A 26,880-nucleotide genomic window follows, 5' to 3' on the forward strand; every position below is an offset into this window, starting at 1 on the left:
GTACTTAAGACTCAGGGCATTTATTTTTCTACTTTCGGTTCTCATTTAGAATTATTTCTCTTTAAACTCTTGTTCTGTCATTACTGCTACGTCTTGTGTTTTCCCCTTCTGTTTGCTTGCTTGCTTCCATATGATACTATTGGATGCCATAATTGTGGCAAGGTAAAAGATATATTTATGGTTACTTAACTTTTTCTTGGCTTTTGCTGCTTCATGACAGATGTTTTATTCTTTCCTGATTTATTCTGTTGATGTGTATGTACTGATTTTTAGACTTCTTTTCTCCTTGTGTCCTAGACTACTATTTTCTCTCTTCCACTAGGCATGGTCCTTTGCTTCCTACTAGAAACCGTCTGTCAGGGTCGAGTGAAAAGAACATAGCTGTGAAGTTTCAAGTGCTTGATTTTAAACCCAGCACTTCCACTCAGTATCTTGGGGATCTTGGAAAAATCTCTTAATTTCACTCAGTTTTAGTTTCCTCAGTTGTCAAATGGGTTGATTTGATTAGGTAATTTTTAATGTCCCTTCCAACTTTCGAATCCATGAGCTTATGAGCTCCCTTTTTTATATCTCATCATCCCCCTTTTTGATCATACCTCAATTTATCCTTTTCAAGGATGGAGATCTCTTTTCTAAGACTAACCTTCAATTCCATTCTCTCTCCTTTCTTGATTGCTTTAAGCTTTTCTCTCTTCTTCTTCTTCTTCTTCTTCTTCTTCTTCTTTTTGGTGGGGGAGTCATCTTTTTTTTTTTTTTCAGTGTTGTCTTTTCTGCTGCTAAATATGATCAAGTCACCTTTTTCCAAATCTTACTTGTTTCTACTCTTGCTTTTTACCTTTTGTTCATTTCTTATGCTTTTATACTATCCCCTTTTCTTTACCTAAGCTGTTCTTTTCAAGATTACTTAAAACTCCATATACAGGCCTTTTATCCTTTCCCATTTTTCTTGACTCTCTTCAGCTTTTCACATTTTTGATCCTCACCATCTCTTGAATATTTTCTGCCCCTTCTAGACTATAGACTAGTTTCTATCTCTGTCTGTCTCTGTCTTTGCATCCCTATCTCTCCCACCCTTTCCTTCTCCCCTCTCTTTGGTCCTCATTTTCTCCCTCTGTCTCCTTCTCTCTCCCTCTCCTCCTTTCCCTTTTCCCTTCCTTCTTTCCTCTTTCCCTCCCTTCCCCCTTCTCTCCTCTCTCTTCTCTCTGTATTTTCCCTCTTGGTAATTTCATCAACTCAATTATCACTCTGCAGACAACTCCCAGATTTGCATATCAAACCTTGGAGCCTTAAATCATTGTCTTCTGGACTTTTCTACTTGTATATCCCATAAATATCTTAACATGTCTGACATGGAAGTTATTATATCTTTCCCCTATACTACTCCCCCCCCTTTCAAAAAAAAAGTACACAAAAACCAAACACCCCTCCAATTTTTTATTTCTGTTGAATTCTTTTATTTACTTGGCTGTGAAAGTTCATAGTTAGCCTCAATTGTCCTCTACTCTTTCTCCTATTAACCAAATAGCTTCCATATCCTGATATCTTTTTCATTCTTTACTCACATTTCTACCTAGTTCCAATGATTGCTGTTGTTCATTGATAGCCTTCTAACTTGTTTGACCTGCCTCCATTCTCTTTCTATACATCCTCCACCTAGTTATGTAGTTGCCATAGTAGTCTAACCAAACTACAGAAAACTTTCAGCTCCTCATCTTACATTTCTACACTCTTCTCTTCCTGCAACCTCCCATTCCCAAAATTCATTTTTCTTCCCATCTCTGCCTCAAAGAGTCTCTCTCTTTAAGGTAACACACGTATCACCTTCCATAGGAAACCTTTCTTGATCTCCTCCAGTTGGTAGTGTTCTTTCTTCCCAATTAATTTGTGTATGGATTTATTCTTTGTATACTTATTTATGTCCATGTTGTTTCAATAGAATATTATTGCTCCTTGAAAATTGCTATTGTTTCATTTTTTTTGTCTTTGTATATCCCTAGCATCTAGCATGGTGCCCAGTACATAGTAATCATTAATCTATGTTGAGTGATTGATTCTTTGTATCATTATCATAATGAAGTTGATTGTACTTTGTAATTTGTTGTTATTAAAGTGTCACGTGGTTAGTCTTTAAAATTAGTTTTCAGAGTTATTTAACCTGATATCATGTAAGAATAATCCTTTTTTTTTTTGCTTGGTGCTAAAGGAAATAGATCATCAGTAAATATAAGAAATATATTTTATTAAGCTACTAATCATTAAATACAAGTATACATTTTTAGCCTACTTTTATGTTTTTATTTTTTTCCTGAAGCTAGAACTAAAACAAAAAAACTTGTAAAATCATTTTGTCTTAGATGAATAGAGTAGGAAAGTTGTGCATCCCCTTCCCAATTGCCCAACAGTATAGAACAAAGTGATGTAGCTAGATAATAGCGCATCATTTGGTGGTGAGTTATTTGGGGTCATACTCTTAAATTGATGCATTTTCTGTCCCCCATTACCACAGACAGAGGTTCTTGTGAAAGTTAGAAGTTTTCCTAGTATACGAGATGTTGCAATGATTTTGACCTTTGTAGAGAAAGACTTGGTTTGCTAAGCAAACGAGAATACTGGGAGATGGGGAAAAAAAAGAAAAGGGAAACAGGTAACCATTACCTATCTAGAAGGTTTTCTTTTGCCTGCATGTTAGGAGCCAGCAAATTATAGGTTATGGATTGTGTAGGTTGTCATTTTCAAACTTACCATTTAAAGCTTAACAAATTCTGTTTTGTAAACATTTCTTTTAATAGGGAAATTGTAGAATTCTTTCATTGGGCAGACTTATTTCCTTCAACATGTCCTGTTTCTTCTGTCTCAGCTCTTCCAAAGACCGAATGCCCTTGCTGTTCAACAGCTCACAGCTGCCCAACAACAACAGTATGCCCTGGCAGCCGCCGCCCATCAGCCTCACATAGGTAAGTCTGTCAATAGTATACACTTTTTCTGTAGGCATCTACTACTAATGATAGCGGACATCTATTCAAACCAACAACAGCCGAGACTGTACAGAAAAGAGGATATTTGGGTATTTCAAACCCCTTCCGGAAGATTTCATTTCATCTTAGAAGATTTTACCTAGTTAATGAACTTTTTTTTTTTTTTTTTTTTTTTTTTACTAAATTCTAATTGTCCCTTAGGCTAAAATTTTCAAAATGTTCTTGTCTCTGAAAATAAATTTATTCTCATTGAGATTATAGCATAGTAATGATGATTTCCCTCAATTATGGGACATGATGTTGAATAGCATTCTTATCCTGTGGGAAAGTAATAGAAGATACATTAATAAGAGAATTGGATGCTAGGGTTTGCTTTGACTAGATCTCATACGGCAACATTTTGCTTACTGAAGAACCTTTTAAGGTGTTCTTGGGTAGGACTTGGTTTTGTATGTCATTTATGAACCACTGAAGTATAATTGGACTATGGTTGGGAATTTCCTAAGAGGATACACTCCTTTGTATTGATAATAAAAATAAATGGACTCTGAAAATGAGAACAAACCTTATGGAAATCATACCTTAGAAGCTGCGTCCATTTCACCCACTTTTTTCCGTGACATCCTCTCCATCCTTAGTGGGGTTGTTCTCCAGCTCTGACTTTGTAGAATGTACACTGGTAAGAGTGAAATGTTTCTTCCATTTTTAAACTCTTGTCTGCTGTCACCATTTTTTAGATTCCCAGATTTAGACTTAGCAGAACTCACTGGCTGACTCCAGCTCTTTTTGATTAAAATGAATAGAAGGAATTACATCTTTTTGCCTGTCATTTATCAGTTGTTCATACCACTAATTCAGTTTGCCCTTCATAGAACAAGATGGGCTGGAAGAGCAAGGTTATTCTCGTCAAGAAGGCTTCCTCCAAAATACATAAACCTTGTTATGTACCCCACCTATTCTGATTTGAGGATCATGTCATTTTTATGTTTTCACTGAATCTCAAGCTCCCTCTCCTCTCTTAATATGTTCTTTCAGTTTCTATAGAACAGATTGAGGGGAAAGGTACTAAAAGTCCAGTTTTTTTTAAAAATTTGAAATAACATTGCCAACCTTAAGGTATTGTATAAAGAAATTATCAGATGAAAGAGATGTTTATCTTTTTGTCTTATTCTGGTGCTTCTATAGAATGGAATGCACTAATTGAGAATCAGATCTGCTTTTCCTGATATGGCTACCAAGTCAACAAAGGGATTATTTGGAATAATGGTGTGTAGCTTTTAACCATGACTAAAACTTCATTTCCTTTTAGGAAAAAATTGATGAAAATTATCTTCAGATTTGAATAGTTTATATATAAATTTTTTGCCTCAAACTTTGCTAAAATCTTTGTTATTGTCTTGTAAAGGTATTGGTACCTTTTTGTTTGTGCCTACAGATGCGCATCTCTCCTCCTCCCTCCCGGCACCCCCATAAGTGGTGATATTGCATGTTGAATAGAGACCCAGCCTCAGTATCGAACAAAGCTGGATTCAAGATCCTGCTTTTTACAAATGACTCCGGGCAAAGCCCCTGTGTCTTTTCCCTCTTGTCATTTCCAAGCATATATAGATTGACACTGGTACAGGGTATTTCCTAAACTAAGAAAACCACAGTGCTAATAGATCAAAATGAAAATCAAATATTTAGGTAAATGTGCTGAATTTTAAGAAATATCAGTACTGCTATTTTTTTAGTGAGGGAGAAATGCCATCCATATACATGCTATTAAAGTCAACAAGATATGTTGTCCTCTTTTCCTTCAGTCCAGGGTTAATGCCCCAGCTCCTGCAGAGCTCTCAGGTAGGGCTGCAGCTCTAGTCAAGTTTGTTTTCACTGACAGGTATGTTTTCAGCAGGTCTAGCTCCCGCTGCATTTGTCCCCAATCCATATATCATCAGTGCCGCACCTCCAGGGACGGATCCTTATACAGCAGGACTGGCTGCAGCAGCTACTCTAGGTGAGACACCTACACTTCTTTGAGTGTTTTCCATCCTTTCACTTTGCTTTGAAATGATTACATTAATGCAAAATAATTGTACTTCATTCTTAATCGTCTTCAGGGACATATCTTAACCAAACTCATTTTGAACATTACAGAATAATAGTTGCATTGAAGTCTTCATCTTCCTGAGATAGTTTGTAATTGGTGATTATAAATTATGGAATTGATTGTGAATTTATTTTGTCTAGTTAATACATTTGAATCAGAATAACTTCCTTTTCAGAAGTAATATAGGCAGTGGTGCATTGGATAGATCATTCAGTCTGGAGTTAGGGATACCTGAATTCAAATCCAGGCTCGCATTTTTACTGTAAGTGTATCCTGAACAAGTCACCTAACTTCTCTTTGCCTCAGTTTTCCCCATCCCATGGGGATAAAAATAGCACCTCTCTTCTAGATTGTTGTCAGAAACAAATGCAATTCTCTTTATAAAGTGCTCATTTAAGTACTGTTTCTAGCAAGTAGTAAACACTTAATAAGTCTTTGTCTTCCATCCCTTCCTTATTTTTGTATTGTCAGTGTTTAGTGATTTGTTCCTCTGAATATCATACTAACAGCCAGGGTTCTAAGTGTCAACTTCAGCCTTAATGCTCAAAGGATTTTTGAAAATAATCAATGGTGTATTATTGATTTAGGGGCCTTTCCTTTTGATACCCCTCAGTCTGACTTCATGCTAAGGGCTGTTTATGTGATAAACAAAGCATCCTCAAGAGTTTTGTTTAGGTTTAAGTCTGGTCCAGTGGGTTTGTTTGGATGAATTAAATATTTTAGGTAATCATTAATTTTTTGGGACAATCAGATTTGAAAGAATTAATATCACATATTGGTGCTTTCTGGCAGGAACGCTTAAAAGTGTGTTACTTCTTATTATAGGTTAGTGATTTGAAAGGATATACTTAATATTTTAGATAGTTCTGGCATTGGAAATGTTAATGTAGGTTCTTAGATGTTTTGAAATTTGAGGCACCTAGTTTTTGTCTTCTGTGCCTGGCCTATAGGCTAGTAAAGATTGGCCATTCTTGTTTAGTTTGAGGGGAGTGTTGCCACATTATAAAGGTGAAAACACAGAAAGAGTTGATTGAATACGCTCAGTAGTTGGAACACAGTCTCATTTTTTTTTTATCCAAATCCCTTGCAGAACAAATATTTCAAGAAATGTTGCTTTAGATGAAGAGCAGCTTCCCAGTTTTCAAAGTTCTGGCGATGATGACACACTTGCCCTCACTGAGAATATAGTTTGGTGATGAAAACCTTGCTATATGTACTCAAAAACTGAGCCAGATGGAATACTTGAAGCAATTTTTCTTCATGGAAACAAAAAAAAAATATAAACTCTCCACACTATATTTTTATGAATATTGTTAGTGTCTTTATGTCTTAGGCAAATTAATTTCAAATCTCTTGGCTTCTGTTATTTTTTTCCCTTGATATGATACAAGGAAGTTAGACTGTGTTGTAAGTCAGTCAATCTACTTGTATATAGTATATGCTTACAATGTGCCCAGCACTGGAAATACAAAGAAAGACAAAAACACAGTCCCTGCCCTCAAAGAGTATTCAGTCTAACGGAGGAGATGGTATTTAAATATTGAAATAGGTTGCATTAAAATTTCTTATACAACACCTTGCATACCTTATAACTAACTCATAAACTCTTAGAACAAAGTGACTAGTAAAGAATGAAGAGTAGAGTAGGGATAGGAAAAGCCCTTTTGCTGAGAGTGGCATTTGATTTCAAGTTTTGAAGGAAGCCAGGGAAACTATCAAGCAGCAGTGAAGAGGGAAAGCATAGGAGAAAGCCTGTGATAACATTTGAATTCAGAATCTATTATCTCCATTGTAAAAAAATCAGCTGAAATATTTTATGATTGTTGGGTTCTACAAAGGAATTGTAGGGTTCCCTAAATATATTTTGTCTAAATCTATATCTCTTATAATATATATACATTTTTTAAAAATAGGAGAAAAGTGTAGACATTCTTTTATCTAACTTGCTGGGACCATCCAGAATTTTGCATCCATGTGCAGAGTCACAGAGATAGTTATACCTGGAAACTCGGAAGGTTTTCCTTGGGTTTGATTCATTTTTCCTTCAATGGCTTATCTTGTCTGTCTGCCATTAAAGAATATCACATTGGAAACCATAAAATTCCTCCAGCAGTGTTTTGGCTTAGACTTGGCTATTAAGCCTACTCTGGTACTTTTACTTAAATTAGGGATAGGTTTAGGGCAGGTGTGAGTCCTTGACACCTCAAGGATTCATATCCAAAAAGGATTATTTTTTTTTTTTTTATGTTTTAAAGTAAAATGTTATTGTATTACAAAAGTCAAAACCCTTCTTAGCTCCCTGTCTCTGCACTACTGTAGATGTGGATTTCATAAAAGTGATCACCATTTATATGTGGAGTGCATCACCAGCCTGTTCTAATGTTCTGGCAAACATGAGTAGCATGTCTTTATTTTTTGCTCAGAATTTGATAGACAAATTTGTTTCCACCAACAGACTTCTCTGAGGCTGTTACTGCATCTCTAAAGGTCTATTCATAGAGTTCTGGAAAAGATAGGAAGAAAATTCTTCGAAAACTATAATGACCACAATTAAAAGAGTATCCTTCTGCTTACTTGGGCAATCTTTCTGATGATCATTTGTACATCTCTTCCTCACTCAACTTTAATTCTCAATTTCTACCTTTGTACTGCCTCCTTTCATACTGCACTTACAATCCATGCGTCCTCCATCCTTTAAACAATAAAAACAACCACCAACCATCATCTCATACTGATCATTTTTGTTAATTACATTACTATGTGTGTCTTTCCTTTCTGTGTGGATCTTCTTTCAAAAACTGTCTATCTTAGCATCCTTTCTTACTTTATAATTTTTGCAATGAAGAAAATTCCATTTTCTCTTTCTCTTATACCATCTTCTTAGAAAAGAAAAAGAAGAAGAGAGGAGAAAGTTTTTAAAGGCAGTAGGACAGTCATGCAAAAAACTATTCATGAAAACTCTATGTCTCATTCTGTATCCTTGAGTATTTTTCATGACCGAAGGTGGGTGGTATCTTTCATTATTGGTCCTGAAATTGTAGTTGCTCATTCTTTAGTTCTTAAATAGTTTTTATGGTGTTATAGTAAACTCTTCATTTCACTTGTTTAACTGAAATCATTTCTTTCATTATTTCTTATGGTAAATAGTTATTATATTGTAATTATACATATATATGTGTGTGTATATATATGTGTGTGTGTGTGTGTGTGTGTGTGTGTGTGTATAATATAAATAAAAACCTTAATTTATTCATCCATTCCTTTATTGATCGACCTTCCCTAGTTTCTAGTTTTTTGTATGTTAAAAAGATCTCAATCTAGTTTAAAATCTCTTCCATTAACTGAAATTGTTCTTTCTGCTTATTACTAGTGATCTTTTAATGGCTCTGTCTAATGGATTTTTCACAATCCTCATTTTTCTGAATATTTTGCTTGTTTTTGACACTATTGATCACTCTTTTTTTCCTGGATAACTCTTTTTTTCCTCTAGATTTCTGTGCCCCTATACTTTCACTGATGACTCTTGTTTGTCGATTTGCACAGGATGTGTGTGTGTGTGTGTGTGTGTGTGTGTGTGTGTGTGTGTGCGCAAACAATCTCACACCTATGAAATAGGGGCTTTGCTCTCCATATGAATTGTTTCTCTTGGCATTCCTTTCAGTTCCCATGAGTTCAGTGATCTCATGTTGGTGACTGACAAATCTATTTGTCCAGCTCTACCTTTTCTCTGGGCCTGAAGTCTTTCATCTCCAACTGTATATTAGCTATTTCCAACTCGATGCCCCTTAAACATCTTAACATGTGACATATCCAAAGCTGAGCATTTGTTCTTTCCCTCCAAACTCACACTTTTCCTGAACTTTGCTATTATTGTCAAGGGCAGTACTGGCTCACAAGCCAGGTGTTATCTTCAACTCTTCACTTAAATTTATCCCACATAGTCAGTTTGTGTCCAATTTTATCATTTCTACTTGCACAATTCCTTAATACATTTTTTTTTTTCTTTTCACTCGTACAGCTCTTACATTGGTGCAGGCCTTCATCATTTCATACTTGGGAGTATAATAACCTTTCAGTTGTTCTTTCTGCCTTATATCTTAACTCTTCTGCCTATCTTTCATTTAGCTGTCAACATGACCTTCTAAATGCCAGTCATGAAATGATCATTTCATGCTCCTGCTCAATTTGTAATTTAAATTCCTTCACATCCTTTATTTTTCCTACCTCTCCAGTCTCCTTACACTTTACTCTGTTATGTGTAGTAGGATCCATTTACATTGGACTATTTGCTGTTCTTTCAGATGATATTCCTTTGAGTAGATGCCTTTTTAGTGCTTATGCCTTGTGTCCTGAATGTTTTCTTTGCTCACCTCTCTCTCTAAGCTTTTCTGACAGCTCACAAATAAACCAAACACCAAATCGGAAGAGAGAATACAAAAAGGAGATTAAAAGAAAAATTCCACCATCAGTGATGAATCTTGGAGATGAGAAGAAGACTGGAGTGGAGACTGGCCTCTTTATTTATAGATTGCATATATTTAACTAATTCCTTCATTTTCTACCATTAAAAAAAAAAGAGGCCAGGTCCAAAAAGAGAGGACAATACTTTTTTTTTTTTTTTTTTTTTGCTGAGGCAATTGGGGTTAAGTGACTTGTCCAGGGTCACACAGCTAGGCAGTAAGAGGAGAAAATATAAGAAAGATGGCAGGGATGAAGAAATCCTAACCTTGAATAAAGTAGAAGAGAATAGTTTGGAAGAATAGGAAGCACTATCTAACAATGTAGTGTTCATAAGAAATTAAAAACATGAAGCTATCCAACTGTTAAAATAAGATCTAAAGCAAACTTAGGTGTTTCACCTGAATTCAAGGGTGCCTATTATCACCATTACTGTTTATGTTTAACACAGTGTAAGACTTTCTGGCTTTTGCAGTACTGTAAAAAAACAGATACATGGGAGATAAGTCTAGAGAAAGAAGACATAAAATTATCATTTTTTATTTTGCAGATGACATGATAATTTATACAGAGAATATTAAAGTCAACTAGAAAGATTATAAAAATTAAGTCAAATAGAAAAATTTTCAAAAAACTAGTGGTAATGAGCATGTTTTCTGATAAATACAATTAACATAAATGTGATAAAAAAGATATAAGCAGATATTTTATCTAGGCACCATTACGAATCAAAAGCCGTACCAAACACTCTTCCCCTCTCCCCTTGCTTCCTTTTAAATACTTAAGGAGAAAGTTAATTAAATTGCCCAACTAAAGGAGCAGGATACCTTATTGTACTTCCCTTAAATCTAGGAAAATCTAGCCAAAAGACAAACAAGAATGCATTTAAAGCTCTGATTGAATCTGGGAAAATTACAGGTGATAGATCTCTTTTGAGTAGGAATGGAAAGGAACTATTGACTTCACACCTAGCCATGGCACTTTTATAGATGTTGATCATTTATCTCACCAAAAAAATATGGAAAAATATAATAATCATAATCCCATAAAAATTATGTTCAAGAAAAGGTCTTTGAAGAAATATTTAAAATTGAATTACAGACTAAATAACTCAATCCCAAAGAACTAGGAAGTTAAGAGACAAATATAGAAATGATAGAAAATTTCACGAAAGAACATATTGAGACAGCATACCAAAACTTGGGATCTAACTAAACCAGTTTTTACTTTTTATTATTTTTTCTATACTCTTTCATCAGGGAAAAAAAATAAATTGGCAGGAAATTTTATAAATCTAGACCAGTAATAACTGAAACAAGATGCTAAAGAAAACCCAAAAAACTAAAATTAACCTAATTTAAAAAAATTTTTAAAGAGGAAAACCAAAATTTTTAATCAAAATAAAAAAAGTAAATTATAATAACACAAGGGAGTTCAAAGTAGTTGTCAGAATTAGATAACATGGGTGAATACTTTCATATTATAAAGGGCCCAGAATAACAAAAGCAATAAAATAACTCAGTTTTTATTATTTTATTTTATTTTTAAATAACTTTTTATTGATAGAATTCATGCCAGGGTAATTTTTTACAACATTATCCCTTGCATTCACTTCTGTTCTGATTTTTCCCCTCCCTCCCTCCACCTCCTCCCCCAGATGGCAAGCAATCCTTTACATGTTAAATAGGTTACAGTATATCCTGGATACAATATACGTGTGCAGAACCGAACACTTTTCTTGAATAACTCAGTTTAAAAAATATATATAATCAAACAATTGTTAAAGACTTTCCAAGGGCAGCTAGATGTTGAAGTGGATAGAATATCTGGAGTAAAGAGGACCTGACATCAAATTTGACCTCAGATCCTGGGCAAATTACTTAACCTTAATTGCTTCACCAAAAAAATTCCAAGACTTTCTCAAGAAAGACTATATGACTATTATTCCACATATGTAAGATAAATGAGGGAAAACATTATATCAGTAGATGCTGACAGTGCTTTTTTGGGGGGGAGGGTCAAAATCCAACATCTTTTTTTGATTGTTTGTTACTAGAATGATAAGGAAGACATGGATTTTTCCTTAATATACTAAATAGTATCTAACAAGAGCAAGCAGTTATATACGTTTGTGTGTATGAGTATATAATATAAGAAAATTACATGCCTTTCCTTTACAATCCTTTACAATTCAAGGATACTCGTTATCATTACTACTATTTAACGTGGTGGAAGACAAGGTCACCTCAGTAACTTGATAAGAAATTGAAAATAAATTTAGAGATAAGCATAAACAAAGAAAAAGCAAAATTATGTTTCAGATGACATGATGAATTATGCAGAGAACACCAAATAGCCAACTGCTTAGAGTTGAATTAGTAAACTTAGCAAAGTTGTATGTTATTAATATGTCATCAGGAAGTCCCATATGGTACTTCACCGGATGAGAAAAAAAAGAAATTACATTCAATAGAAATGCTGAGATAAAAACATTTTTGAATCTACTAAGAGTTAACCAGCAAGCAAATGGATTAAACTACAAAGAGAAGAGCCATGAGTCTTATATTATGAAAGGATATTTTATTGGGCTACAAGAAAAATTAATGAAATTCATCTGGAACGATTAAGAAGTTCAAGGGAAGCAACTTTTTAAAAAAGTGAAAGGAACTCATTTGGTATCACCATTTCCCAAACCATTAACAAAATAATCATCATCAAAATGATTTGGTTTTAGTTTAAAAAAGAGAGCTCAGTCATTGGATCAGATTAGGTATCCAAAAATAAATTGATCACCTGTATGTTCCCATGCCTGGAAATTCTCTGTTTTCTTCTCAGAGAATGATTCACCTCCTGCCTGTTGTCTTTCAAGTTTGTGCTTAAATCCTGCTGTTTGGAAAAAGACCTTCCCTATTCCCCTGAAATTTGGTACCTTCCCTTTGTTAACCATCCCCAATTTACCCTTTCTTTCTATTGCTTTGTTACACATAGTTGTTGCATGATTTCCAAAATTAGATTAACCTTTTGGGGAATAAGGGTGACTTTTACCTCTCTTTGTACCATTCAGTGCTTAGCACAGAGCCTGTCACAGTGCAGAGTTTTATCAGGGCTTTTATGGACTTTGCTTCTGTCATATCCTCACCCAGAAGCTCTGTCAAGTGCTTAGTGCAGTTCTTTCACATAATTGGTGCTTAATATATGCTTGTTTCCCCTCTCCTTTAATAAGGTGATGAAGTAACCCATCCTTTATACTATCTTGTATGTATCTGTAATTGCATGTGCCTGGTTATATCTTGTCTCCCCCATTAAAATTTTAAGTTTCCTGAAGATGACAGGGATCATGTTTCTGCTTTTTTTTTTTTTTTTTGGATGGTTCCCTCTTTGATGATAGATTTTGCTTTCTGAGTTGTTAAATTTGAATTGTTCATGATGCTTAATTATCAGTATTTTTCCTAATTTAAACTAAATTTACTTTTCTTTACCATTTTAGGCCCTGCTGTGGTTCCTCACCAGTATTATGGAGTTACTCCCTGGGGAGTCTATCCTGCTAGTCTTTTCCAACAGCAAGCTGCTGCTGCAGCCGCAGCAAGTAATTCAGCTAACCAGCAGACCACTCAGCAAACTCAGCAAGGGCAGCAGCAGGTATGTGAATGTCTCTGTTGTACATCCATGAGATCCTGGGTGCCTAAAGGCAGAATGTTTATCATTAGGCAAATTCAAATGGATATTTTTTTAAAGAGAAGAAAAATACAACATGTGAGTCCATGAGAAAGGACTTCTGCCCCTTTCCAGGTTTTCCATCTCTCAATCATTTTTATTTGTATGGGTTAATACCAGAAATTTCATGCCTTAAACAAATTGCATTTAGATTTCAGATACATAATATATGTTTATGCTTGTGACACTTCACAGAAAAAGAAGCAATTTGCAACAAAAATAGATTCTTCATCATACATATTTTATATATCTAAAGCTGTCCATTAACACTAGTACTGTCAGTTACAGATTTTGTTCTACATTAGCTCTCTGCCTCCCTGGCTCTGTGGCTTCCTTTCTCTTTCTAGGCCTCAGTTTTCTCCTTTGTAAAATGAGAAAAGATTACAAAACCTCCTGAGTTAACATAATTCAGAGCACCCCAGATTGTAGGAGTTGCACAAGGTTTGCATTCCTGAGTCTCTTTTTTCTCTGTTAGTAGTTTTCTAGTAATATGTCTCAGAAAATCACAGATAATTCCTCATCCAGTAGAACTATAGGTTTTAAGTAAACATAAATAACATTTAAATAAAGTTTTTTTTTTGGTTTGTTTTTGTTTTGTTTTTTTGGAACTAGAGGAAGAATAGAAAAAAAAATGATTGTAATTACCCTCATCTACAAATTCAAAATAATATGCATCAAGATAATTTATGAATATATTAACAATTATTCCTATTTTATGTAGATGTTCTGTAATTATCTCCTATTTTTAAAAAAGTGATATTTGAAAAACTTGAGGGAAAAATCATTTTATAGAATTTAGAATGCCTTAAATATCTAGTGTTTATAAATGAGTTTTTGAAATAAATGATGACATTGGGATATGTATTGTTTTTCATTGTTATCCTGTTTTGCTTAGGAATTTAGTGGCAGCAGCACCGTTGGGTGATCAGCGGTAGATTCATTTAGGCAAACTGTCAGGTGGCCATTGAATAACCTTTCAGCAAAACTTGTCTGTAAACTGCAACTATAAAGCATTGAGCTGATTTGGAGCTGCAGGGAAAAATTGTTAAACCATGGAGTAGTTCCAAGCATTTTGATAGTATACATGATAATTTGTGCTCTGTGGTACTTGCATGTGTTGTTGTGTTCTGTGTGTATGAGAGAAAGACAGAGCTAGATGGGGGAGAGAGAGAAAGGGAGAGAGATCGGAGTGAAGTTTACGTATTATATATTTATATATAACATAAATATAATATATTCATATATTATAAAGTTTATTTATTTGTTTTTAAAAATAGTCTATTTTCAAAATACCTGCAATGATAGTTTTCAACATTATCACCCTTGTAAAACTTTCTGTTCCAAATTTTTCTCCCTCTCTTCCCTTCATCTCCACCCCTAGATAGCAAGTAATCCAATATAGGGTAAATATGTGCAATTCTTCTAAGCATCTTTCCACATTTATTGTGCTACACAAGAAAAATCAGATCAAAAAGAAAAAACCAAAAAAAAAAGCAAGCAAATAGCAACAAAAAATGTGAAAATACTATGTTGTGATTCATATTCAGTCCCCATAGTCCTTTCTCCAGATGCAAATGGTTTTTCTCTTCATTACAAATCTATTGGAACTGCTCTGAATCACCTCATTGTTGACAAGAGCCACTTCCATCAGAATTGATCATAGTATAATCTTGTTGTTGCCATGTACAGTGATCTCCTGGTTTTGCTCATTTCACTTAGCATCAGTTCATGTAAGTCTCTCTAGGCCTCTCTGAAATCATCTGCTGATCATTTTTTATAGAACAACAATATTCCATTATATTCATATACCATAACTTAGTCATTCCCCAATTGAGGAACATCCACTCAGTTTTCAGTTCTTTGTCACAAGTTATTTTACTTCTGAGCCTCTAGTTTCTTCATTTTTCAAATTCGGGCTTTGGACTTGCTAACTAATCTCTTTCTTAGTGTCTGCCTGCGGTTGAATGGTCCATTGCATTCATTCCCCAGTCAGGCATTTTTTTCCAGTTTTCTTCATCACAGTGTGCTGACCAGAATAGACATTTAATGATATTTTTGCAAATTTATCATAGCTCTAAGGGATAGTGACGTCTATGTAATGGGATTCATTTAAATACAAAGATTACCCTATGTCATTAAAAAATATGAAAAACAAGAGCTTAATGTATGGTGCATTTTATTTATAGTTGAGATAATAACATACTAGTCATTATAATATGCTTTCATTGTACTATGTAATAAAATGAAATTTGTAATCTGGGCACATGAATAAATTCCTTTATCACTGAAGCAACAATATCTATACCAGCTTGCCGTCTTTCCTCTTTTCATTCATTTCTTTGTTTTTTCCTTTTTTCAAAATTTAAAATTTGTTTTTACTTTTCATTCTTTGTAACAAAGATTATGAAAAAAAGGGGACAAAAGTAATTCACAACAAACCAGTGCATCTTTTTAGTTTGTTTGTATTTATAGTATAACAAACCCATAATTCCCCATAGCAGCAAGGGAAGGAGAAATCTTTATCCTAAAAACAGTAATGTCACTAGAAAGCATAACAGCGAAGGCAGTGGTTCACAGCAGAGGCAACACCTGAGCTCAGACTTGAAATTTTCTAAGAAAGAGATATAGGAAGCATATACATTTCAGCCTTAGATGTTGAGAGAGAAATCTTCCTATAAAAATTATTGTGGCAAATTTTGGTGTTTATGGCAACTTTTTGTCTTTAGCTTCACTGGGGGTATCTGCCTAGCCTGGAGATTACTAGGTACGATGCATATTTTAGTCATTTTTGTAATTTTGTAATTTTAAGTTGCTTGTTTTTGTTTTTTTACCAGTCCATAGCTCCACCAAAAGGTGAACAAGAACACTCAATTTGATTGATTATTCTTTTTAGTATTTGGCTATGAGGCAAATTTATGTCAGAATGTCAGGAAGAACTTCCTAACTAGTGAATGGACTGTGCTCTGTCTTTGGAGTATTTGATCCCACAGATGTCTGTCTAGCTCTTAAGTTCTGTCGTTCTGTGATAGTCATTGTGTAAATTCCTTTCCTGGTTTTGCTTGCTTTATTTTGTGTTACATCATATTCTTCTGTCCATATTTCTCACATTGGTAGCATATTAACTTCATGTCCCACATTTCATTTAGCTAATCTAAGGGCATCTACTTAAGTTTCCATTTCTTTGCTGCTATGAAAAGTATGGATGTAAAAAATATTTTCTTGGATAATGAAAAAGAGGAGGAGAAGAAGGAAAAATTAAGGAAGTAGACTAAGTATATTTATGTATGGGAATTGGTTCTAGCCCAATGAAAATATGCAATGAGAATTCTGTTAATGTGACCACTTCACAAAGTTCATTGTTCACACTAATGAGAACCTAGATGTTTGTGGTATCATTCTTTTTATTCTTGGTCTTTTTAAGTTTTGTAGTAGAGCCTGGCACAGCAGCAATGGAAATTTTAGTCATTTTCTGAGGAAAAATCTCAATTGATTTCCAGAATTATTGAACTAATTCATAACTCCACCTACAGCATAATAGGGTGCCTATCTTCCCATAACCCTCAGCGTTGACTTTTCACGGCTTTGTCATCTTTGACAGTTTGCTTTGTAGAAGAAAGAGCTTGATCTTTTAAAATGTACTCTTCCTATTTTTAGTCACCTGGAGCTTTCTTTCATAGGCTTGTCTTTGTCTTTGTTGCCCTGTCTCCTAAAGACTGGAGAGATGCCCACATTGAAGAGGAAATGAGTATTTCAACATTTTTTGTTAGTGTGCTGCTCAGTCATACTGAGGAAGGCAGCCTACTCTATATGCTCCATGGGCCATCCTCTTTTACTTTTACAGATAAATAGAAAGGCTCAGTAGCATCTGTTCTAACTTAGGAATTGCTATGAGCACATGGCTTTATGAAAAGAACTCTTAAAGGATTCAGGTTTGCATTGTTCCTGGAGCTGTGCCCTTTATCACACTGCTCATCCAAATGAGCTCCAGGAAGGCTTCAGAGAACTGCTCAGCTTCTACCCTCAGTTTTCCTTCACCCCTCATATTCCCTGAAATTTACTTGTTGGTGAACTCTATGAGCTTTGTTTATGCTTAACATTAATGTTCACATGATATCTTTAGATTTATTGCTAAGTGTTTGTTACCACTTCCCATCAATACTACTTTCTGGTAGACCTATTGTGGATAAACATTCAAGTTTTGACATTACAAAAATGTCCCAGTTATAAATGTATATTGCTATAAGCAGCTAAGTGAAAAGTTTAATGATCTAATCATGTGGGCGGACCCAGCAGATAGCATTTTAGCTTTTGTATATTTACAGACTAAAAAAAGGAACAATCAAAGAAAATTCCACACTTTTTTCAGATTGGTGAGTTGTATAATCCACCTACTCACATTAATGTATAAACTTAATATTTTTATTTTTGCTTTTTATTATTCCATCAGGCTTTATTTAACATGTCAATTTCAAGCATACATGTAATTCTATTTATAGCCCTTTCTGAACAAGGATATTCAGTTTTGATCGTCCTAATTATATGAGGAAACATTAGCTATTTATTTAATGATAGAATCCGGACGAGGGGTTCTTTCTTGCGACCTCTGTACTTAAATTTTTTTTAAAGAACATTTAAAATGTTCCAAAAAATTGGTTTCCTTTACAATTGTATGTATTTTATTAATTTAAGTACTTTATCTTATTTTTTTTAGGCTTTTTATTTTAAATAATTATGTACCGATAATTTTTCAACATTGACCCTTCAAATAGCCTTGTGTTTCAGATTTTCCTCATTCCCCCTCACACCTTCTCCTAGATGGCAAGCAAGCCAATATATCCAATAAATCCAATGTGTATACATATTTATACAATTCTCTTGCTGCACAAGAAAAAATCAGATCAAAAAGGAAAATAAATGAATAAGAAAACAATGCAAGTGAACAACAACAAAAAGAGTGAGAATGTTATGTTGTGATCTACATTTTCAATTCCTACAGTTCTCTCTCTGGGTGTAAATGGCTCTCTTCATCACACGATCCCTGGAACTGGCATTAGTCATCTCATTGTTGGAAAGAGCTACATCATCAGAATTGATCGTCGTATAATATTGATATTGCCATGAAGTTTTGGAGAAGGGATTAAAAAGTCCTGGACTGTATTGCAACAGAATTGGTCCTTTACCCTGGAACTTCAGAGATAGAAAGAAAGAAAGAGTGAACAAGCGTTATATTAAATGCTGACCGTGCCAGACACTGGGCTAAAATTCCAAATACAATTAGAAACAGACAGTTCCCGCCCCTTAATTCTGAGAGGGAAAGATACATGAGGGAGAGAACAACTCATAAAAAAGGATCTGGAAAGGAGCTTGCCTTTGGAGAAGGGACAGTCTGGAGTGGAGGATGTAGTGAAGGGGGCTTGGCTAACCTGGACACTTCATGAAACAGTGGACCCAGACAAGCTCTCACCAGTCAGAGGCAGGAAGTATTTCCAGAATATGCAGCATCTTCAGTTTGCCACAAATTTTCGAGCTGCATGGTAGGAGACAGAAAAAACCTCAAAGGGCCAGCTGAGAGCTGTTCCAGTCAAATCTGGAATCAACTGCCACTATGACTTTATATCCATCATTACTTTTTAAAATCATAAACTATTTTGATTCCAGCTTTTCTTCCTTTGACCTAAATAAATGAGATTACGTTTTATAGTCAACAGAAATTAAGGATGGTCTGTGTTTAGAGAAAGAAGGAAAAAAAGATCCAAGAATTTTGAGATTTCAGTACCTGAAAAGATCCAGAGCTATATGGACATGGACATGTATTGTCCTTTACTGTTCAGAGTATAGTATTACTACACTGTCCAGAGAAGACCCTGACGCCTTAAGCTCTATTTCTCATTGAGCTGTTCTGCCAGTTTTTGACATTATTAATTTGGTATACATTTAAAAAGCAAAACTCATATGCACTCTAGACTTCTGGAATTCTATAACAGCTTTTCAAAGCACCCCAGTGTATGTATTCATACCCCTTGTATCTAACTCTTCCGTAGATCTCTAAATATCCCTTGGTGAGTCATCACATTAACTAAAACAATCTCTGATGCTAGAAGCAGAAATCAGTTGAAATTATAATCGTAGACTGATCCTTGTGACTTGCCATCACTTGAGAGCTATAGAGAAATTACATTTCAGTACCGTGTTCATCTTTATGTGTTTCTGTGTTTCCTCACATTCCTGTTTTCCACAAATCTTTTGATAAATTTGAAGTTTATTCAAAGTGACATATGTGAGAGTTGTATCTAACTTTATCTAATCTCCTCTATCCACTCTCCTCCTGTTTCTGTCATCTGCCTTTCTACGAACCTATCATCTACCTATCTTTTTGTCTGTTTATCTATTTCTTTCTCTCTCCACCTCCGCTGGAAAGTGCTCATTAAGACATCACAAATGTGATGGAAAAACCTCAAGATGAAAGTTCTTCAGTTAAAATAGGTGGATCCATTTGTAGGTAAACTTGAGCAGCACAAGACCCATGTTGAGTGTATCCTGTATGTGAAGCAATAATGGGTCTACCAGGTCTTTTTGGGAAAAGCCAGCTTTCTAGTTATGCATTCAGTTGAGGAACTGAGGCTGTGTGGAAGCTGTCAGTGTGACTGGCTTACCAATTGACCATTTGGACATCTGGGAGCCTGTGCTGCCTGTGATACATGAGCGTGAATGGAGAGGAAACTGGAAAGTGGCCCAGCCCACCAGCAGCTGGCTCTGCAAAAAGGATTGGTTAAGCCCTGGAAGTAGGGATGGTGCCGTGGCTCTGGAGTAGAATTTGGACACTCTTTGCAGAAACCCGGAATCTTTGCTTTTCTGCTTGTTTCATTCCAACCTTGGCGCTGCCCTTAATCCTATTTAAGGAGGTTGGTCATAGCTTCATTCTTTTGAATAATAGTATTCGTAAACAGAAGAAACCTTAAAAATCATCCATTTCAATCTCCTTGTATTGTAGGTCAGAAAGCCGAGGGTCAGTGACATGTGTCCCCATCCGGCTCTGGGTCTCCCTGTCCCTAGAAGACCTTCACCTTTGCTATGAGGACAGACTTTCTGTTCTTCCATGTCCAGCTTTTCACATTGGCTGATCTATCTCATAGCTCCTTAAATTGGTCATGTACTTCCTGCGTGTAGCTTGGTAGATAGACTCCCCAATATTTTATATCCTCTGTAATTATTCTGAGTGGAATTTTTCTTTCTGCTTAATCTTTTTTGGTAACATACAGAAATGCTGATCATTTATATGGCTTTGTTTTATATTCTGTAACTTTGCTGAATTTATTATTTCACTTAACTTTTTGGTTCACTTTTTGGAGTATGACTTTTTGTATACTTTTGATATATTTTAATATATATGTCATAAACCATTCAGTCCACTAAAAGTCATAAAACCATTTAGTTCACATCTGAAAAGATTGTTAAACCATCACATGTGGAAAAAATGGAGAAGGAAAAAATATATTGTTCTTTCACATTTGGGGGCATACATTACATTTGTTAGTTTAATTGGTCATTTATTGACTATTGGATATTTAAATTGTTTCCAGTTCTTTATAAGCCCCAGTAATGCTACCATGTTAAGTCTATGATTAGAGGCAGCCGGATGGCACAATGGAGATAGGGCTGGAGCTAGGAAGACCTAAATTCAAATCCAGCCTCAGACACCTCCTACTTGTTTGACCCCATGCAAGTCACTTAACCTTTGTCTGTCTCAGTTTCCTCTATTAAAAAAAGGATAATAATAATAATATCTACTCTACATAGTGTGTTGTATTGTGAAGTGCTTAGCACAGTCCCTGAGACATAATGGACGCTGTATAAATGCTTATTCCCTTCCTCATGTATACTTTTCAATTTCTTTTTTTCCTTCCTTTTTGACAAGAGAGAATTATGATAGAATTTTATTTTCTGATAGAATGCCAATAAATATAAATTATCCTTTCAAATGATTTATGAATCATACAAACTTATAGATTGCTTTTTAAAAAGATTCTATCCTAAGTGTAGCAATAGTGTGTCAGTGCTCCCTTCCCTGCCAAACACCATAATTTTCATATTTTAATTACTGAGAGTAAAAAAGCAACAATCTTCCATGTCATGTCTTGTAAATTGTTGTTCATTTAGTCTGTGGCAACAATTTATTGAGTCCCTCCCCTGCACAGAACTATGCCCTTAGGTGCTGAGGGGAGAGACTTAGCTCAGTGTTTACATTCTTTTATGGGAATGGGATAGGGGCAATGATACTTACAGTCCCCAGGCATGACAAGCAAAGTTCTTGGCAAGCAATGGTGGACAAGAATTGAAGTATGATCTTCTCAATTTTGGACCTTTCACAATTTTACTCGGAACAAAGAAAAACCTGGGGGACGCAGTGGCTTTTGTGTTGGCCTGTACAGGAATGTTAGAGGTGGACACATCTGGAGGAAGGCAGAGAGTAGGCAGAGAGAGTGTTGGAGGCTTACGGGATAGCATGAACAATGGGAGGAGGAAAAGCATGTCATTCTTGATTAAAAGATGCCCAGAGTCTGGCTGCACCGTAGGTATTTGAAGACTTCGGTCCGATAAGATTGAAGAAGTAAGTCATATTTAATATTCAGTTCTTCATTTGTCCATGAGGAGGGGGTGATTGAGTTCAGACTCTGAAGCCTGGGGCTGAGCTCTGTGCCTTAAGTCCAAAGGCTGGGTTAGGATTGGGATGTGATCCAGTGCTTGGTGGGCAAACTCTCTTGTTTGCTCTTGTTCCCTCATCTGCAAAATAGATAAAATAAGAGCAATTACTTCCCAGGGTTATTGTGAGGATAAAATGAGAAAATATTTGTAGGGTGCTTAGCAAACTTAAAAGTGGCATAGAAATTTCAGTAGTAGTTGTTTTTCATTTATTGTCACTACCATCTTTTCTGTGATTGACATCTTAATTTTCAGTTCTTCTTTAGCCTTTGGTCTTTCCCGGTTTTATTCTCCTGTGTGTGTATTTATAAAAGTTTTCAATGATGTCTTTTCCCCCCTTATTTTTACATTAGTATTTCTTTCAATATTCTTCCCCCTTGCAGAGAGCCGTTTCATGTAATGAATAATATATGTTTCTAAAAGATAAAGTACCTTGTATTTGATGAATATGTGGGAAAAGAACTGTTTTCCTAATGGAGATTTGTTCCATCTGACCAGTCACATAAGTATGAGTACATGTGTTGCCATTTGGAGTTTCTGATAAGAGGGAAGAGCTGATCTGTTTTCTGCCTTGTTTCTAGGTTCTTCGAGGAGGTGCCAGCCAACGTCCTTTGACCCCAAATCAGAACCAGCAAGGTCAGCAAACTGATCCACTCGTAGCAGCTGCTGCGGTAAACTCTGCTCTGGCATTTGGGCAAGGGTTGGCTGCAGGGATGCCAGGTACAACTTCAGTCTTCATTTTTCAGCAGTGACCAGAGATAGTTAGCTCGCTCAGCTATCATTGTAGACTGGCTAGGATGACACACTTGCCCTCACTGAGACAATTCATTGATTAAAACCCTTGATTGTACTCATTGGTTCTGAGCCAGTCTTAATTTCTTTTTGCTTTTCAATATTGATCCTGGCAGGTGGGCACGTTAGGGATTTTATACTTCGGTCTTAAAGTTGTCTTCAGTTTTCTAGTTTAAAATCAACAGTTTAATTCAGGTAGATGCTAATAGGAATAAATGAATCTGTACTTTGATTTGGTAGACTCCTGTCTACCCTCAAAATTGTTGGTAGAGGTAACTCTGGCACTTAAGAAACAGCTTGCCCCTTGCTACTCTATGCAAATGCTGATTTAATCAAGGTGTCTGGATAAAATTGGAATCCTAGAAGTGAAAGACCATTGGATTGGATGTCATTTAAAAAAAAAAAGGCTTTACTGTACTTAGTGATCTCATTTTACCCGACAGGACAAAACTAACTTAGCATTAACATGTGGTTAAAGCACAATGTTAAATTTTCCCAAATTGGTCTGATTAGTAGTATAGCTCTCTCTGGGCCTTGATTTTGTCATTATATTTCCAGATCAGCCAGTTTCAAAAAAAGTTCCTTAATAAGTCAGAAAATCATTACTGATCTCTCTTCCATGCCTTTTTTTTTTCCGCACATGCCTGTGGTCAGTTTTTCATCTTAACTCTTGATATAGTCAGTAAAAAAAATATTGATGAGTAAACTCTTTTGTATTCAGTACTATCTAATTCTGAATCCTTAATTGTGTGTTATGAGGTTATGTATCTGGAACACATTGCTGGTACTCCCTCCATATTGATTTAATATTGATCTATTGATTTTCCCACCTCCTCAGGCTATCCTGTCTTGGCACCGGCTGCGTATTATGACCAAACAGGGGCCCTTGTTGTCAATGCTGGGGCTAGAAATGGTCTGGGAGCTCCTGTTCGTCTCGTAGCCCCTGCCCCCGTCATCATCAGCTCCTCAGCGGCACAAGCAGGTATGTTTCTTTTTATCCATTCAAATCTTACATTTTGCAGCATAGCTTTAAATGGTCATAGAGGGTGGGGGGGTGTTTTTTGGTGTTTTTTCTTTAGACTATTTAAAAATAACCTGCTTTATCTCTCCCTCATTGTGAAGCACTATCACCTTTGGCATTGTCTCGTTTGTGTGTGACATTCAAGGTGGTTCAGAAACTACAGATGTTCTCTTCTTACTATTTGATCTGAAAGAGTTCCAGTAGATCCAACCTTCACTTGAATATAAATTTTGTCCACAGAATTCCTGATTAATAGTGCTCTAGTTTTCACTTGGAGACTTCTAATGACAGTTGAGATCACTACTTACTGAGATAGCTCATTTTGCTTTTGGATAGTTCAGTTTTTCCTTAATGAGCCATAGTTTGCTTCATGTTAATTTAATTTTCATGCATCGTTCCTTCTTCTGATTCAAGGATTCAAGAAGAGAACACTAGACTGAACCAAAAAAAGGGGCATAACACATTTTTACAAGAGGGCTGGATGTGGCATGCAGAGGTTGAGATTTAAATTGTGGCTCTGTGATCTTGAGTCAGTCACTTTTCTTTGGGCCTTATCTGTAGAGTAGTGGGTTGCATTAGATGTTCACAAAAGTCCCAATTTAGTTTTCAGTGTTTTATTTTGTTATTGCTTTATGTATTAGATTATGTCCTAAAATAACATGATCTCTTTGTAATTGCTTTCTACAGGAAAAAAAAAAGAGTATTTTGGGATTTAGACCCCATTACCCTAATCCACCATGTTTGATTTTCTTGTTTGTAGCTGTTGCAGCTGCCGCAGCCTCTGCTAACGGTGCAGCTGGTGGTCTTGCAGGCACAACAAATGGACCATTCCGCCCATTAGGAACTCAGCAGCCTCAACCCCAGCCCCAGCAGCAGCCCAACAACAACTTGGCATCCAATTCATTTTATGGCAACAGCTCTCTGAGCAGCAACTCACAGAGCAGCTCCCTTTTTTCTCAAGGCTCTGCCCAGCCTGCCAACACTTCCCTTGGATTTGGGAGCAGCAGCTCTCTTGGAGCCACTTTGGGATCAGCCCTCGGAGGATTTGGAACCGCAGGTAGCAATCATGCTTGAGGTGCCTTTCAAGTGAATGTCGTGTTCTAGGCTTGATGGAGCCCTGGAAGTATTGCATGAGCCTGTCTTGATCAAAGTCATTGAAAGTTTGACTTCACTAGAAAAGAAAGTCCAAGATAATCAACCACTCACTCTGAAATATGATGGATCTTCTTCTCCTGGTTATAAAGATAGAACTTTACTTCAGATTACCTGAGCAAGTGGTACAGTATCTGACGTAGAGCCAGGAAGTCCTGAGTTCAAATCCAGCTTTAGACAGTTATTAGCTAAGTGTCATCACTGGGTAAATCACTTACTCTCTCAGCCTCACTTTCCTTATCTGTTAAATGAGAATAATACTGGTGCCTCCCTGATGGGGTTGTGGTAAGGATCACACAGATGAAATAACATGTAAAGCCTTTTGTAAAGCCTGAAGGGTTAGATGAAGGCTAACTGCTACCCCTGCTACTACTACTACTACTGCTGCTACTACTCCTCCACCACCACCACCACTAGCTGTTGCTGCTGCTATTGCTGCTTTACTACTACTAATACTACTACTACCTCTCACCATTTAGTTGTTTCATTCTAGATCGTAGACCATTTAGCCTGGTACCAATTCATAGGACTTACTCCAGGTACAGGAAAGAAGGTGCTTTTCTAAATAGTCGACATTATTTAGTGAGGAAAACAGACCCAAACTACCTCAACCACATGTAAATCTGCAAGGGCCTTGATGGTGAAGAATGGTCCTTGGATTGTCATGTCTTAGTTGACAGGTTGCTGTTCTGGCAAAGTGGAAGGAATTTTTACACTGAGGTGCTTATAATGTCCATGGAATTGGGGAAAATGCGAAGCAGGAGGTTATCCAACTAGGTGAGATGCGTTGTGGTCATTGGGAACGCCTGAGGAAGAGGGAGTTAGTTTTGTCTGGGATGAAGTATCAGTAAGTGCTAAATAGCCCATCCTGTGGTTATCTAGGGATCGGAGAACCTGCTTCCTGAATCTCTATCATGACCATTCATGACCATATGGAGGGACAATCCCCTGTCGTACAGTGTTTTTAATATTGCCCAGCCATCCTCTGGAGAACAGTAACGTTGCTGCTTAGAATCTACGAGAGGCTGAGCCACACCTTTCTCCTCTTCTGTGGTTTTTGCTCCGTTGAGTCCGTATTTGTCCAGGAGGGTTTTCTCTTTCCACCGTACAAGCTGGCCGGCTTCTAGGCAGGCTGTTTCATGGGAATGTGGTGTTTTGAGCAGCTAGGTGTTGTCAGCTCTCCTTTCTCTTGGCATTCGGTACTACTCTTTATGCTGTCCCTGGTGCTAGGTGGGCAGAGGGTGTAGAAGGGGAGGATCCAGACCAGGTTATAATGTACCTTGTTTTAGAAGCATGTCATTGGCTTTGTTCTTAAAGCCCCAGGGCTGCTCTAATATACATTGTTTCAATTCTATTTTAGTGGCAAACTCAAATACTGGTAGTGGCTCCCGCCGAGACTCCCTGACTGGCAGCAGTGACCTATATAAGAGAACATCCAGCAGTTTGACCCCCATTGGACACAGTTTTTATAATGGCCTTGGCTTTTCTTCCTCTCCTGGACCTGTGGGAATGCCTCTCCCTAGTCAGGGGCCAGGGCATTCCCAGACACCACCTCCTTCTCTCTCTTCACATGGATCTTCTTCAAGTCTGAACCTGGGTAAGAGCTGTTATTAGCCCTATCTTGTTCTCTTGCACATCTCAGAAATACTTTGCAGGTGCAATTATAGCCACTTGATTCCATAAGAGGGTCAGCTCTATACCTGTAGACTTGGCCCTGTTGCTGTATACTTTGGGTTCCTGATTATTTCGAATTTGTTATCTAGTATCAGAATTTGATACTGGAGTTTATAGATTTGGGAAGTGCATTAGTGGGAAATGATCTCCATTATTCTTTAAAGCCCCACATTGTCCAATGCAGATATCTCATCTGGCAACTTTATGGCTAGGAAATCTCAAAAGGAATAGGTAGGGCTACAGTTGGAAGCCTGGTCTCCTTACTCAATAAATATCTTTGCTTCTTCTAGCTCTTACCACACAAA

At 36.3% G+C, this 26,880-nt stretch overlaps 1 protein-coding gene and 2 non-coding genes across 14 annotated transcripts in view; all 3 read left to right on the forward strand.

The window, feature by feature from the left end:
- The window catches only part of PUM1 (pumilio RNA binding family member 1), a 175,256-nt gene that overhangs the window by 108,612 nt on the left and 39,764 nt on the right, over positions 1 to 26,880 (forward strand). For 7 of the 12 annotated variants that reach the window (XM_051987982.1, XM_051987984.1, XM_051987983.1 and 4 more), the window contains 7 exons: positions 2,858 to 2,954; positions 4,855 to 4,971; positions 13,010 to 13,161; positions 22,518 to 22,656; positions 23,567 to 23,710; positions 24,510 to 24,806; positions 26,262 to 26,498. In XM_051987982.1, coding sequence (XP_051843942.1) covers positions 2,858 to 2,954; positions 4,855 to 4,971; positions 13,010 to 13,161; positions 22,518 to 22,656; positions 23,567 to 23,710; positions 24,510 to 24,806; positions 26,262 to 26,498 — 1,183 coding nt within the window. The remainder of the gene's footprint in view (positions 1 to 2,857; positions 2,955 to 4,854; positions 4,972 to 13,009; positions 13,162 to 22,517; positions 22,657 to 23,566; positions 23,711 to 24,509; positions 24,807 to 26,261; positions 26,499 to 26,880) is intronic. The other 5 variants (XM_051987986.1, XM_051987987.1, XM_051987991.1 and 2 more) reach the window with 2 other exon arrangements.
- On the forward strand, positions 6,213 to 6,298 carry LOC127558494 (small nucleolar RNA SNORD103/SNORD85). The gene has a single exon (XR_007952874.1). It is a non-coding gene; the product is annotated as a small nucleolar RNA SNORD103/SNORD85 (small nucleolar RNA).
- LOC127558495 (small nucleolar RNA SNORD103/SNORD85) lies at positions 22,724 to 22,806 on the forward strand. The gene has a single exon (XR_007952875.1). It is a non-coding gene; the product is annotated as a small nucleolar RNA SNORD103/SNORD85 (small nucleolar RNA).

This window comes from Antechinus flavipes, chromosome 3 (assembly GCF_016432865.1).
Source record: "Antechinus flavipes isolate AdamAnt ecotype Samford, QLD, Australia chromosome 3, AdamAnt_v2, whole genome shotgun sequence".
Taxonomy (NCBI): domain Eukaryota; kingdom Metazoa; phylum Chordata; class Mammalia; order Dasyuromorphia; family Dasyuridae; genus Antechinus; species Antechinus flavipes.